Consider the following 15,359-nt stretch of genomic DNA (forward strand, 5'->3'; position numbering starts at 1 on the left):
AAAAAAAAAAAAAACAAGTGGGGAAACTGAGCACTCATGAAGTCACTCGCCCAAGGTTGCCTACAGGAAGGCACAGAGCTGGGAGCGCCCTCTGCAGAGCCTGTGTTCTCAGCCTTGGGGTATCCAGCCTGGATGACAGCCAGGTCCTGACCTGCTCCTGGGGAGTGTCCCTTGCCCAGTCACCCTTCATCCCACATACCACTCACCAAACACCCACAACGTGCCAGGTGCTGCTCTGGGCATGGGGTCCCAGCAGCATACCAGACAGCAAAAGTCTGTTCTCATGGAACTGCCCTTTGAGTGGGGGAGGCAGCCATGGTGAGATGAAGAAGTGAAGTGATGAAGGGGATGAGGCAGGAGGGGGAGGGGAGCTGAGGGCGTTGGCCACCAGGTCCTGGACCATTCTGGCCTTGGGGACTCAGCCATCTTCTGCCAGGCCAGCGGGGAGATGGAGATGGAGGGGGGGGCCTGCCTGGAGAGGGGCCTTGGGGTTCCCTACACCGTTCTCAGGGAGCATGGATCTGGAGACCTGGGCCTGAGTGGTGGGTGAGCTGTGCTGCACCCCCTTCCCTGACACAGGTGAGCCCTTCCTCCATGTCCCACCCCAGGGCTTCACGGCTTCCCATTCCAACTTGGCCCGTCTCAGTGTGACCCAGGCAAGGTGACCCTATCCTGCTGAAACACAGGAGGGGCAGCAGCAGCACATCACCATGGCAACCCCTCCAGATCCTTGTTGGGTGCTCTTCCATTTCTTGGGGTGGGTCCTTGATGCTCCCCACCCCCACCTGGGCTCCTCAGCCAGGCAGAAGCATGGCCCTGGGGACAGTGCCACCATTGGTTGGGCCTCACACCCTAACCCTCTCGTTCTTTCCTCTCAGTGTCTCGCCCTTTGTCTCTGTCTCTGAATTTTCTCTGAGAGATTCTTTCTCTCTCATACTCTCTTGTCACTGTCCCCTCTCTCCCTCAGCCGCACGTAATCTTCCTGGCATGGATCCCACCTGGCTCTTCCTGGCCTTTTCCATGTCCGTCCCACCCCTGTCTCTCTGACATCCCATCTTTTCTTCTCTGCCTAGCCATCTCAGGAGGTGTGACCCTCTTTCATCCCCTCCTATCAACCTTAGCCTCAGACCTGCCTGAGGGAGATCTCCTGCCAAAAGTAGAGGACAGGCTGCCCTATGGGGACCTGCGCCTACCTGATGATCATGTGACCCTCTTGGGCTCAGGGTCCTATTCTCTGGGTCCCTCTCCCCAGGCCTGGCCCTTCCCTTGTTTCTGTCACACCTACTCTGTGTCACCTCCTACCTCCAGCCAGTCCTTTCACCCTTTGCCTATTTTGGCGCATAGGAGCAAAGAATTCAAACAACAAAATTGCACGACAGGCACAGTGTGGTACAATTGAGGCTGAGAGACCAAGGGACCATCAAGGCAGAAGGGTACAGAGGAGCCACTCATGGGGAGTCAGAAGGGCTGCTGCTTGGAGGGGGGATTCTCAGCTAAGACCTGATGGTGCATAGAGAGAAGGAAAGGGATGTTTGTAGCCAGGGGAGTATGGTGAGATCAAAGTGAGGGAGGCACGAGGGGGAAGGCTGGTGAGAAGGGAGGCAGTAAGGGATGTGGGGGCCAGACTGTTACAGGTCCCAGAGCCACTGTGCAGAGTTCAGACTTTGTCCCAGTCTGGCATGGGGCTTGGGAAAAGGCCTTGCCTGTGTCATGGTACTTAGGAGCCATGGAGTGTGTTAGGCAGGTGCTGGTGTAGTTGGGTTGGAGCGTGCAAAGATGCCTTTGATTGTAGGAGTAAAAGGAGTTGAGATGGGTAGTTGAGAGGGTATAGGCCAAGTGTCAGGGGCTCAGAGGCACCAATCTCTCGGAGGCTGAATAGTGGCAGCATCATCTCAGTTGGTGCCTGAGCATCAGAAGGAAGAGCTGGGCTCTGAGCCTCCAGCTTTCAGGCCTAGGAGTCTGGAAGGTCTCACAGAATCCCACATACCCCAACCTGAGTCCTCCAGTCTGAGCCTCAGGCCATGGGGAGTCTGAGGAGGCCCCAGGCTGCTGGACTGCCTGCTGGGTCACAGTAGAGCTTGGGACTCATTCCTCTCTCCCCCTCCCTGGGCTGCAGGGTGAACGCCCCTCCCCTCATCATGGAGCTGCTGTGAGGGTCAAGCAAGATCCCCAATGTCATGGTACTTTGTGAAAGACAGGGTCCTCTTGCCCCCATACCTTGGCGAGGGAAGCCAGCTGTGCCCCAGCCACTGTGCTAGGTCCTTCTTACCAAGCACCCCCATCCCCTTAAAGGCAAGTCCTGGCCTCATCCCTGCTTTCCAGATGAAGAGACAGAGGTTCAAGGAGGAGAAGGGCACTCAGCTAGAGGCAAAGTGAGAATGCACTTACGGGTCTGCTGTCCAGGGATCTGACTCGGCCCTAGAGCTAAGGAAGGTGTTCCCCCTCATATCCGCAAGCCCTGCAGGATGGTGAGGTTGGGAGCATGGAGCAGGCCTGGGAAGTAGACATGAGAGGTCAGAGGGGCTTCAGGCACTGGGCGGAGTGGGAGAAGGCCCCTCCATGTCCCCTCTCCAGCTGATGCTGCAGCCCCCCCACCATGGGACAGGAGGGCAGGGTGGGCTTTGTGTTCCTCAGCGTTCATCTGTGCTATGGTGTGGTAACTACTAGCACCATGGCCCCAGGCAGGGCGGGAGGCCAAGCCATTGGGAGCAGGTGTCCCAGGCTGTGCCACCTGCCCACCTGAGGGGTCTGTCTCCAGGGGCCGTACATCTTCCTGGTTTATGCAGCCTGCAACGGGGAGGTAAGCCTGGGCGCACTGGCTGTAGGATGGGTAGACTGGGGTGGAGTGGGTGCTCAGCACCCCCAGGCCTGATCTCCAGCCATCCCCCAGGTGTGGAGTGCCCTGCAGAGGACAACTGAGAAGGCAGCTGAGGTACTCATGGGATGGTGGGGTAGGAGGCCCAGACACTGAGGGGCAGGATCCCAGCACCGATGTACTGTCCTTTCAGACCCAAGGAGCCAGCCTGCGGCCCCCTGTTCCATGGGAGACAGCACAGGCCAGCCCCATAGCCTTGGCTGCCCCCCGAAGACACGTGGCTCTTAGAGGTATGGCCTCACCACCCCTCTAGTCCAAGTGCTGCCCTGTGCCTCAGTTTCGCCAGTGCTCGGAGCTAGGAGGACAAGGGCAGTTTCTGTTAGCCCATCCGAAAGATAAAGTAACAGAAGCCCAATAAAGTATAACCTTAGGGCTTGGGGGAATGGCTTAGAAATGGCTTGTTACCACCCGTTACCAGGAAACCAGGTTCCCTGGTGCCCACCCTACAGGTGGGTCTTGCCTGGGGTGATCTTTTCTGGATCTCCATGCAGAGAGAGAGGGTTGGGAGACTCACAGAGACAGGTGCGTGGATGGGGGCTTGGAACCCTAAGGCAAGACATGGGTTGGATGACTTTAAGGCAAGGCCAGGCCAGAGGTTCCAGTCACAGCTCCCACCTTCCCCGTGCGTGCCCTTGGACAAGTTACCTTCCCTCTCTAGGCCTTTGTTTCCTCATCACTAATCTGTGGGCTAGATCTTTGAGTGGATCTTAGGATATTTGATAATGAGAGTGCCACTCTCAGGATGGGGGAGCAAAGAGAGGGTCCTGCCTCGGTCTGCCCCAAATTTGCCAACTCTAATGTTTCTCTTCACCAGGGACCCATGGCCCCAGAATCCCCACAGCCTTCTCCTCCATTGCAGAACCCGAGAGACCGGTGAGGCGGGGCTGGGTAGGGCCTACAGAGATCTTGCAGGGGGGCTGGCCAGAGTAGCCCTCAGGATTGGAGACATCACAGGGACTAGAGGAGGGGCTGGAGTGGGGGCACCCCCTGGAATGTGTTCCTTAGTTACCATGCTGCAGGGCCCTGGGAGCAGCGGGAGCTGCTGCCCATGTGCTGGCAGGCCCTGAATGCCAAGGCCATGGGGGAGGGAGGAGTGATTGCCAAGGTGGCTAAGAGAAAGGGGGAGCATAGAGATGGAGCCCACCCCCCTGATGGGCCCCTCTATCCTCAGGTTGTGGAGCTGACGGCATTCAAAGCTTCAGGTACAGCTCCCACCTCATAGGGCTCCCCCTCTCCCCTTCTGACTTTGTCACCCCCTCAGCCTCACTGCACCAGGAGGAGGTGATTTGAAGACCACCCACACCCAGCCTCCCTCCCCTCACTCTGCTACTTGCTGGTCCCCAAAAGTCCTCCATTAACACACTGTGGGCCTTGGAAGGGGGCTATTTAGGGAATAGTTAGGGGGCTAGTTGGTGGAACCCCTTTAAAAGCTGGTGCTGCCTGAAGGGGAGGGGCAGTGAACAAGAAGTCTGCCTTCCCTCTGTCCCCAAGACTAGCCTCCCCTCTGAGGGCCTCTCTGGTGATGCCTTGTGATCTGAAAGGCCTTCCAGACCCAGTGAGGGCCAAGTACCATCCTCTAAGGCCTTAGTTTCCCCAGCTAGATAGCAGGTGGAGGCACCATATTATGAGAGGGGGCGGGGGGGGGTGTGTTGCAGCAGCTGGGCAAGGCCGGGGACAGTCCAGCACTGCCTAGGGAGAGGACAGCCTGGGCAGAGGGGAACCATGGGGGTCCTGCTCTCTGTCAGCCTCCCTGCACCTAAGTCCCTGCAATCTTAAACCATATTCTCCAGCCTAGGGTAAGAGGCCTGCTGTTAAACCCCAGGCACCTGCTGATTCAACCCAGTGAATGGCCCTGCTGTTTTCTCCCATTACGTGGGTGAGGAAGCTGAGGCACAAAAAGTAGCAGCAACTTGTGGGAATCAGTAGCAGAGCTGAAGTCAAGCCCTATCCACACAGATGGGGAACAGGAACAGCCGTGGTCTTTGGGTGTAAGCATAAGCACATCTGATCCCAGGTCTGTGTGACCCCAAGGGCCCAGCTGGCCCCTGCCTCTGGCTGGTGTCTCCGTCTCTTGGAGTCACACCTTCCCCTTTCCAAAATGGGCTGGGAGCGCCCCCTGCAGGCTGCGGGGCGTAGGCGCGGCGGGCGCTCCCGGGGCCGGAGCTGCTCCCGCCCCCGCGGCCCCCGCCCCACCCCGCCCCCACTCGCGGCGCTGGCTGCGGGAACTAGAGCGTGCGGCGGCGCCTCTGCGCTCAAGTGACAGCGCCTTTGTCTCCGCTGAATGGGTGCGTTGCTAGGGCTGCCCGTAGCAACGGAGCCGCTTCCACCTAGGCCCCACTCTCTGGAACCCCGGATCCTGCCCCCCTCCCCCGTTCCCACCCCGCTTCTAGACCCGGCTCCCCACTTAGGTGGCCCGAGCAAGAGGTTGGGAGAGTGGGGACTGTCAGTTGTGCCCCTCAGGGAGCCTGCCATTGCCCTTTCAAAAGCCCTCGGAGCCCTCCCAGGCATGCAGGTGTTCTCAGGGTGGAGAAACTGAGGCTGAGCTGGGACTGCCCAGCGTCTTCCTCCAGTCTGTTCCCAGCCCTCTCCCCCTTGTTGGGGGCCTTCATCACCGTTCCCTGCCATCCCAGCTCAAAGGACACACTTTCCTCCCAGAGGCCCCCCAGCACCCAATGACCTTCTAGTTTCCACTCTGACCCCTAACCCGGGTTGAGTCTGGGGCAAAATCTATCCCAGGGTATTTGACCCTTCTAGACAGAGTGGAGGGGGCACTTTCCTCCAAGCCCTGCCCCAGCTGAGCTCAGCCTGGGGACTTCTGCCTGGGACCCCCTAGGCGCAGCCGAGACAGCAGCAGTGGCACCTGGACCACCCCTACTCCGCCGCCTGGGCCTCGAGCTCCTACTAGGAAGTATGGGCCCCAGCTCAGTAGTCCTAACCCACCCGCCACCGTTCCACGGCTGTGTCCCCTGTGCATGCTGTCTGTGATTTGTTCCTTCCACCTGCCCAGGTGTTCCTTCTGTGTGCCCTGTGGTTGTCTGTGGCAATAAATGGTACTGTTGAGGCTCTGCTGGTCCCTGGGGCAGGGTGGGGATGGGTGAATGATGTGAGGGGCTCTGTCATACTGGCCTGGGGAGAGGGAAAGGAGTCCAGGCCCTCTGGGAGGAGGGAAGGAGCAAGAAATGCTGTCACTTTGGCTTTCCTGTACAAAAGAGGACTCAGAGGTGATGCTGACACCCTGGCAGGTGACATAGCAGCCAGGATGGTGGCAGTATGAGTGGAAGCCACCCAGGCACACTGCTCAGAGGAGGCACTAGAGGCCTACTGAGTCTTGATGCCTCTGAGTCAGGTTGGGAGACCAGGCCCTGCCAGCAGCCACTATGTATTCCTGGGCAAGGTTCTCTGAATCTTGGACACTTCTTGGGCAGAGGAGGCTTTAGTGTGAGGGGAGCAGCAGGGATGATGTTAGGGCTCAGCACCAGGCCTAGGACCAAGGAGGGCCCCAAGGCAGGGGGCAGGCAAAGAGCTGGGACTTGGGGTGCAGTAGCTGCTAACACCTGCTGACATCAGCCGGGCTCAGATCTTGCTGGGCAAGACTGGCACAGCTGAGTGGTGCCACAGTAGCCTCTCCACAGCAGGTGGGGCAGGGCTGAGTGAGGAGCAACAGAAGCCCAAAGAGGCCCTCTAGCTTCCACTCTGACCCCTGTCCAGGTTGAGTCTGGGCAAAATCTATCCCAGGGTGTTTGACCCACCCACACAAGCACCATTCTAGGTATTTCATGTGGGGATGGGGCCTGTTTGCCTTTGAAAACCCAGTCTGTCATCTGTAGCCTGGGGGACATTGGGTCTCTGAGGCAAGCAACATGAGGTGTCACCACAGGCTTGTGCTAGTGCTGGGCATGGAGCCTGGCACATAGTAGGCACTTAGGAAATAGCTGGCACACAGTAGGCACTTATGAAATGTCAGCTGTGGCCAGTGACAGAAGTATGAGGTTGTAGGAGCTGGACCCTGTGGCCCAAAGGAGGGAATGTTCTAGGCCTTAAAGGTGCCAGGCAGGGATAGCGTCTGGAGAGAAGCCAGTGTGGCCCCATGGGGGGATGGCAGAGCCCCCACCCTGCGTTAGGAAGGTGGAGGAAGGGCTGGGCCGATCCTGAGCAGGGTAGGCCCCTACCTGCTGTGGGGGAGGATGGTTGGGGATGAAGCCTGAAGGGGCAGCAAGGGGGTGGGCAGGTCACTTGGTGGCTCCTTACCGCTTGCCCTTTAGTGTCTTCTGACTCTTTTTCCCCTCACCTTTAGGAGGTCTCTTCCCAAACTAGTCATGTGGGCCATGAGGGATGAGCCAGAGATGGGGCCATGGAGTCCTTTCCAGTTGCCCCTCCTCTGTCCCACACACTTCCTCCCCCATGCCCCTTTTTCTCTCCATCTAAATAACGAGGTCCCCGAACACTGCTGACTGACACCCTTCCATCCTTCTGCTCACACTGCTCCCTCTGCCTGGACTGCTCATAACTCCTGTCTAGCCGGGGAACTCCTGGGCATCCTTCAAAACCCAATTTGGATGACACTTCTACTATGAAGCCTTCCTGGGCCTGCCCCTGTCCCTCCAGAAGCAGAGCCGATCACGTCATCTTATCCGGCTCAGTTACATGAAGCATCACATCAAGCATCACATCAGACTGCAATTTGATTAAGATTTTCTCCTCCTACAAGGCTGGCCATTGCCCAAGGCAGAATGTAGGGAGCCTGCTTCATTTCTGCAGGTGCCAAGGAGAGGATGCCTTTTTCTTTGCCTAAGAGTCACTGCCAAGGCATTTGCCCAGGGCTATATTCCCCTGGACGAGGGTATCTTTTTCTATTTTGCACAGAAGCACTGGGAAGACCAGAGTGGCCCTGGAGATTAACTGTTTAAGTTGGCCAAAGTGAGTAAGGAAGATGGAGCTTTACACATTGCAGTCCACTTCTCAGCTGTATGGCCTTGGACAAGCCACTTCTTCTATGCCTCAGTTTCTTCACCTGTAATCAGGGGCCTCCACCTGCAGAAGTGGCTTTGAAGAGCAGATAGGATGACAGGACCAGGGGGAGCTCTGATGTGCGCACTGCTGCCACCAAGTGTGGAGTGGGACAGGCCATCAATCCATGAGGGACAAGGGCAAAAAGGAAAGAGCCAATGTTCTGACAACAGCCAGACCCAGTTTTCTGGTTGGGGGGCCCTTGACAAGTGCTTTTCTCTCCAGATTAAACCCCAGCCTCACAGGGCCACCATAGGGACAGTGAGATGAAGGATAGCACACAGTAGGTGCCCATTAAATGACAGCTCTCCTCCACTCAAGACGGGGGCCAAGCTGGCATGGCCAGGAAAGGTAGAACTGAAACTGAGCCCCTGGAAGACCACAGCATCTCCCAGGCCTCCCAGTGCTTCAGGGACCCAGGGTGAGATGAAGCCCAAGGTCCAAAAGTGCCTAGCATGCCCCTACCCAGCCCCAGCAACCCACACTGCCTCCCCAAATTTTGAACCAAAGGTTGCCTGCAAGTCCTCTCTAATCTGGTCAGAACACTGCCCCACCTCAGCCTACCACCCAAACCCCCGCCCCAGGAGCTTATGCCTTGACCTCAGAATGTAACTAGGCAAAGGTAGCTGGAAACTAATTGCAAAATTTATTCCAGGGCTGCGGGAGCTGGGGAGATTCTTAAGGGCACTTCTCGTTTTGGGGGCTATGGGTCTCTGGCCTTGGCCGGGGCACACGTTTCAGGGGTTAGAGGCAGGAACTGAGACAGGGTGGTGGAAGGCAGGGACATGAATGCCCAATCTTGTGTCTTTCACGACATAGGACACAGGGGAAGAGGCCAGGGAGCTGAGGCCCAGTTTCCTGGGTTTGCAGCAAAGGACCCAGTGGACGGGGCCATGAGGGAAGGGCCCATCAGGATTGTTTTTGATCTAGAGACCCACACACCCTCCCAAGTTCCCCTATACTTCAACCCACAGAGACTCTGAGCTCCCCCACCTGCCCCACAGTATCCCACTGTCCATCTAGTGGGCCGGACAAGAAACACCTCTCTCTGGACTGGGGTGGGAGATAGAGAGTCAGCACCACCCATAGGGTGCTTGATGTGAGAGTGCCTGAGGGAGAAATCAAGGGCCATGCTTAATACTAATCCCTAAATCCCAGCCCCAGTCCTCAGATGTACCCCCTACCTGCAATCGCACACATCTTTCAGGGAATATCTGGGCAAACAAAAAAAAAAAAAGAAAGAAAGAAACACAAAAAACCACAAAGCCTCTTGGTGCAGATAAATACCGGCCTGGGCTGGCCAACTGTGGGTGTGGCTCACATGTACCAAAATTCTCCCCTGGTGGGAGCAGGATCAAAAGATGATTGTGGCAAAATTTCTTTAAGATAATGGAGCAAAGCTCCCCCCTGCAGAAGTCAGATGGGGTTGAAGGACCAGGAAGGAGGTCTTTTTGTCCTAACCAGTCTCCCAGTGTTCTCCAGGGCCCAACAGCCCCTGATCAACTTAGCAAACTCGGTTTCCCTGGTTTATGAAGCAGAGGGCTTCCCTCCGGTCTCCATGGAGGAGCTCTGGGGATCCTCCCTTCTCCCCCAGTGGACACCCACTCAGCTTCTCCCAGTCAGTGTTTTCAGGAGCAGGGAAGGGATGATCTCTGACCCAAGGGACATCAAAGCCCACCAGGAAATCCCAAACCTCCTCCCAGACTTTGCTTCAGGCTCCAGGACAGACAGCTGAGAGCAGGGGGACAGAAGAGGGGGCTCAGCAGCCGCCTCCTGGGGGCACTCTGAGAAGCAGGCAAGTGCCAGTGGCTGAGCCACCCCACCTCAGCCAGGCCCAGCTGACCTTACCCACCTTCCCAAACACACCACATCGGAGCTCAGGGGCAGGGGCCTACAGGAGGGGGCTCCTGGGTTGGCAATCAAATAAACCATCTAGAGGGCTGGGAGGTGACTGTGCCCCGCCGGCCCTGGCCCTGCCCAGCTGGCCCAGGCTCAAGTCTGCTTGGCTTGTAGCATCTCGATGAGCAGGTTGTTGCGGGGCATCTCGTTGCCCAGGTGCTTGTGGTACAGGTACTCCTTGGCCTGCATGCTCAGGGCCCGCACCTCCACCAGGCACAGCAGCAGCTGCTGGAACTTGTCCCCGCAGTGCGGGTAGTGGCACAGGGTGTAATCGAGCAGGGCGGCGTTGGCCTTCTCCTGAGCGTCCTTCACTAGGCTGTGATTATTCAGAAACTTCACATCTGCAAAGGGAAGAGCTCGGTCACCATCCTCATCGGGGTCAGACCAATACTGTCACCAGCATCACCAATACCACTTTGCCTATGACCACCAAAGACACAGGCATTGCCACCATCAACCACAATCTCTCCATCACCATTATTCTCACTATGGTTGACAAATGCCACCACTGTCCTCGGTCACCAATACCTACATCCTTGTGGCTGTCACAAACACAGACACTACCACCATCAGCCATCCCATCACAGCCACCTGTCACCATCATCACTGCCATTGTCACCATCGCAATGGTCATGATAAACATCCAGAGTCACCCAAATCATCTCCAGCCCCACCAAGTATATCCTGAGCATGTTATTTAACCTCTCACCTTCCTCATCAGCAAAATGGGGTGACAACAGTACCTATTTGGCAAGATTGTCATAAGAATTTTGGGAGTTGATACGTGAAAAGTGCTTAGAAGTGTCTGGAATGTGAGAAACTCAGTTTCTTTGATGTCATTATTATTCCTGCTCTCACCATGGGCATGACGGCACCACTGCTGCCACTGACAATACCATCCCGGCCACCACGGTCAACGTTATGTGGTTGTCAACATCATTAATGCCTCGTCCCCACCACCGTCACCTTCAGCGTTACTGTGCACTGTGAGTGGAGGGTCCTATCTTATGAGGTGAGGCATGAGGACCAGAGGCCCCATTCTAGAGAACAGTGGGCACTCTTTTGGTCTCCAATAGGGAGGCTCCCATCCTGAGGGGACACAGATGTTCACTGCAGCAATACAGGTGCTCCTCAACTTATCTGAGTCCCAATCATGAGCTAAAAATATCGTAAGTCAAAAATGCATTTAATGCACTTAGCTCACCAAGCATCATACCTTGGCCTACCCACCTGAACTGCCTGACTTCCATTAGCCTATCATTAGGCAATGTCATCTAACACAGCCTATTTTATTTAAAAGTATCCAATGTCACATGTACTGAAAATGAAAATCAAAACGGCTACATGGGTACTCTAAGCATGCTGTGTACCCAGTGCAAATGGCTTTCCCTCCATCGTAAAGTCAACTTATTGTGAACAGAACCAAGGCTAAGGCAGGGACCGTCTGATTTTACAATGGGAGGAGGTGGTCTAGAAGGCCATGTGGTGGCTGCACCCCAAGAACCACGTGCAGGAGACAGAAGTGATGGGGAAGACAGAGCACAAAGCAAATGGATGGATCTTTGAGCTGAGCACGGGGCTGAGTGGAAAACAAAACACATAAAAGGAAGACCCAGAATGAGATCTATAAGGCACAGCCATTTACATAAATTAAAAGTGCTTGCGCACAAAGCAGACCTTACGTAAGAACGGGGACAAACAGGAGGATGCGTGTTGAACGTGAAGGAATGGCTCCGCGTGGGAGGGAGAGGAGGGGTGTGGCCTGTGCCCACTGCGGTTGAAGCACCCCCCAGGTCCAGGGAAGAGATAACAAACACATGTCTCTGGAGGGAGACAGACCAGGTTCAAATTCCAGCCTCCATGTAGGAGCACTGGCCCCCTGGATGAGTCCCTGTACCCTAGCAGGGAGGGTATAGGTGTGGGGAGAGCCTGGGTCAATTTCCTGCCACCCTACTCTTCCTCACAGCTTGCAGGCCTCCCCCACCTCCTGGACAGCTTCCCCTGTGGTACCCTGACTGGGGGGGCCTGGGGTTAGCAGGCATCCACAGAATCAGCCCCCGGCCCTCAAGTCCTAGCCAGTCTTGCTTGAGACATGGTGACCAGAGGCTCAGAAAATGGTCACCTCTCTGCTTCCCCTCTGCCCCTATCACCCAGCTCTGCTGCTGCGGGGGAGTTCAGAGCCAGCATGTGCAGCCCCCCGCTCCCTAATCCCTCTTAACACCTGCTGCACCAGAAGAGCTCCCCGCTCCTGGCAACCCTGATCCCCGGCCACCCCCAGCACGCCTGCCAAGGCCTATGTTGTCCAAAGTCGGATTTAGGGAAACCCGAGCTGGGCCCAGGGCTGGGCCAGGGCAGTTGGCAGGATCTGGCCTCCCATCCTCCACCCCCACCCCTGACCCCATATCCTCCCTTCAGGGTCATTCCTTCCTAACCTCCCTAGAATCACCATTTGCCTATAAGCCACCTTTGCTCCAGTTGGAAGTTCCCCCTCGCCCAGAGAGGTGCACCTGGATTTCACTCACTCCACCCTGGCTAGGGTGCCCTTGTGCAGTAAGCATCCTGTCCAACTGTACATAGCAGCCCTGCTCCATAGCCCGGCCTGCCCCAGACACACTCAAAGGTCGTGGGAAGTCACACCACCTAGCTAAGCTCCTGAGTAGAGAGGCAACAGCTGCCTGCTGGCTCCATCCCTATCCTAACCTCTTCCCATCCTTCTCCTGTCCCATTTGCCTTCACTTTCCATTGTCCCTGTCCCCCAGAGCTGGGCCAGTCTCCTGATAATCATCTACTGACAATTCACAAGAAGTCTGGGGGTCTAGAGGACAGGGACTAGCTCAAGGCCACAAAGCAGTAAAGGGGTCTGGAGGAAACAGCTGGGGTGGGGAGGACTGGCCGGAATGCTGCCTTCGGGACAGGGGCGGGTGGGGTCTGGAGAGGACCAGGGCCTTGGCTTTACTAGGATTTACTGTTCCCAGCTGCACAGTACCAGGGACGACAGTGCTGGGGGTGGGTGCAGACAAGGACAGGATTCAGGGACAGCCCCTCCTAGACATTCTGTGGTTTCTCAGCTCTCAGCAGGCTAGAGACCCCGACTCCCCCCACAGGGCAGCCACCACAGGACTGGCAGAAGGAAGCATGGTCATGAACTGCACCCCAGGAACTGTAGTCCAAGAATCTGGACCCAGTTTCCTGGGCATCCACCTGGCACCTTGCACCCAGCTCACATAATCCCCACAGACATCCAGACACGCAGGACCAGACAGCCCCAAGGCTCACTGAGTCAGGGCATGCCTGAGGCACACAAAGGATACCCAGGCTCCTCTGACTGCAAAGCCCAAGCCTCCCACTGTGGGCAAGCAGGGCTGGGTCCCCGTGCCTAGGGGCTGAGTTAAGCTTGGCCACCGATTCCTGGGGGATTAGATGTAACATTATATTCCATCCAAGAGCTTCCACCCCTGGGGACCCAGGGTTACCCCCACAGAGGCTACCCTGGCCCCTAGACTTGACTTTCTCCTCTTGAGACCCTGCGCAAGTCATTCCCCTTCTCCAGGCCTCCATGGGCCCTCAGGCTCTGAAGACCCTACGATGGGTGTGACAGCCAACAGCCCACAGAACATCATGCTCTTCCTCCACCAATCCGGAGACGCCCCTGCCATGAGTCAGGGGTTCAAATCCAAGCTCTACAGTCAGCTGTGTGACCTTGGGCAAGTCACTTCCTCTCTCTGAGTTTCATTTTCTTGTCATCTGCAGTGGAAGCAAATTAATCTCTACCTCACAGGGTGGCCAAGAACTGGACCTCGCCTGTGTGCCCAGCTCCAGGCCCTGAGTGCCCACAGATTATCGATGGGCACATTGGAGACAAGCTTGCGCCCCCATAGCCCCCTCAAGAGTGCTTGTGCTCAGCTCCCCCACAGTGCTGGGGCTGGGAGATAGGACCCCCACCTTGGAAAGCAGCCCTCAAGCTCTGTGGAGCTGGGGGCCCCCAGCTTCTCAGAAAAGCCCCCTTTTCACGGTTTAATTGAATATTTGAATAATCCTTTCATTCCAGCGAGGCATAAAGAATGTTGTCCCAATAGCAGTGACTCAGGCAGGCGCCCCCGCGCACAATGGCCCCTCAAGTGGGGCTGCTATTCAGGCCGCCTTTTGTTGGCGCGGAGCAGTGGGTAAATTGCAAACGCTTAAGGGAATGCTGCTGCCTCCGCCTCAATGGGAGTCAGGAAATCGAATGTTAGGTCAATCCATTAAGCTTCGATTAAGTCCTCGGCGGAACAATGCCAGCCGGGCCCATCTTCATAAACACCGTGATTGCCAGGAGAGAGGCACTAATTTTAATTAAACCTCCTTACCTGCCTCCGCGCCCTCCCTATTTAGACACCAAATGGCGCCCTTATGCGGAGGCAGGCGAGGAGGAGGCGCTGAGGGAGCTGCAGGGCAGGGGTGGGTGGGGGACCCAAGTAGAGCACTCAGGTTCAGGCTGCCCGCCCCGGGAGGAGCAATCCCAGAGGGTGACACCCTGCATGCCAGCTGGAGGTCTACAGGCAAGTGGTGAACTCCCTCTGGGGCCCAGACTCCCTGGAGGCCTAGCTCTGGGGGATCACCAGCTCTGGGGAGAGCTGGGGAGGAGGAACCCTGTGCTCCAGGCTCTGGGGCTGTCTGCTCCACCCTGCCACAGCCTGGCCTCTAGCAGGGCCCCCTTTCCCTGCTGTACTTAGAAGGGCCTTGATGAGATGCAAATTTGATCATGCGACTCCTGCATAAAATCCTCCCCATGGAAAGGCTCTGGGCACACGGCCTGCCATTCAAGGTGTGACACTGCCTCTGTCCACCTCACCAGCCCCCTCCACACACACCCAACTTTCAGGATTTCCCCATAACTTTGCATAAGCTGTCCCTTTAGTCAGGAATACCTTTAATGTCACTTGTTTTGTTTCACCCAGAGTGCTCTTAGTCTCCTAGGAGACTCCTCCTCCAAGAAGCCTTCCCTGATGTCCCAGGTGGATGTGCTTTCTCCTCTCTGGCCAGAACCCATCACTGGGCTGCTCCAGCTCCTCTCCCAACCCAGCACTTGCCAGCCATGGCCTCTGTGGCTCTTCTCTTACTGCTCACCATCAGCACAGCCAGGCCCAGGTCCCAGAGCCTCTTCTTCCTCCTCCCCTGACAGCCCCAGCTCAGCCAGACCCATGTCCCTGTGCCCAAAGATAAGGCATTGTGCCAGACAGACACAGCCTGTGATCAGGATGGAGACTGTGACCCGGTTCATTCATTGCTTTGTTCATTAATTTGTTCATTTGCTCATTAACTTACGATAAAAACAACTCTGACACACACTTCTGAGGTGTCAAGCCAAGCGCTGAGCCCTTTGGGGAAATTCTCTCATTAAATCCTTATAGCAAGGTAAGGATTATCAGGATGGTTATTTTACAGATGGGGAAACAGAGGCTCAGAGAGCCGAGTGACTTGCTTAAGGGCACACAGCCAGAAAGAGACCAGATTTAGATTCCAGATCATTATCCCTACCTGGTCCCCTTTCCTGACTACTATGCAACCCTGCTTCTCTCTCTCTCTCTCTCTCTCTCTC

General features: G+C 56.4%; 2 protein-coding genes across 3 annotated transcripts in view; one reads left to right on the forward strand and one right to left on the reverse strand.

The window, feature by feature from the left end:
- The window catches only part of ADGRD2 (adhesion G protein-coupled receptor D2), a 30,243-nt gene extending 26,078 nt beyond the window's left edge, over positions 1–4,165 (forward strand). Inside the window, 5 exon segments of the mRNA XM_012802336.2 lie at positions 2,759–2,800; positions 2,891–2,932; positions 3,690–3,748; positions 3,881–4,077; positions 4,137–4,165. Coding sequence (XP_012657790.2) covers positions 2,759–2,800; positions 2,891–2,932; positions 3,690–3,748; positions 3,881–4,077; positions 4,137–4,165 — 369 coding nt within the window.
- A 5,252-nt stretch (positions 4,166–9,417) lies between these two features.
- The window catches only part of NR5A1 (nuclear receptor subfamily 5 group A member 1), a 20,911-nt gene continuing 14,969 nt past the window's right edge, over positions 9,418–15,359 (reverse strand). Inside the window, exon 6 of one of the 2 annotated variants that reach the window (XM_012802374.1) lies at positions 9,418–10,122. In XM_012802374.1, the coding sequence (XP_012657828.1) occupies positions 9,875–10,122 (248 nt within the window). In that variant the 3' untranslated portion in view covers positions 9,418–9,874. The remainder of the gene's footprint in view (positions 10,123–15,359) is intronic. The other variant, XM_012802375.1, reaches the window with a different exon arrangement.

The sequence above is a fragment of the Otolemur garnettii genome, unplaced genomic scaffold (assembly GCF_000181295.1).
Source record: "Otolemur garnettii isolate 467f Iridium unplaced genomic scaffold, OtoGar3 scaffold00014, whole genome shotgun sequence".
NCBI lineage: Eukaryota > Metazoa > Chordata > Mammalia > Primates > Galagidae > Otolemur > Otolemur garnettii.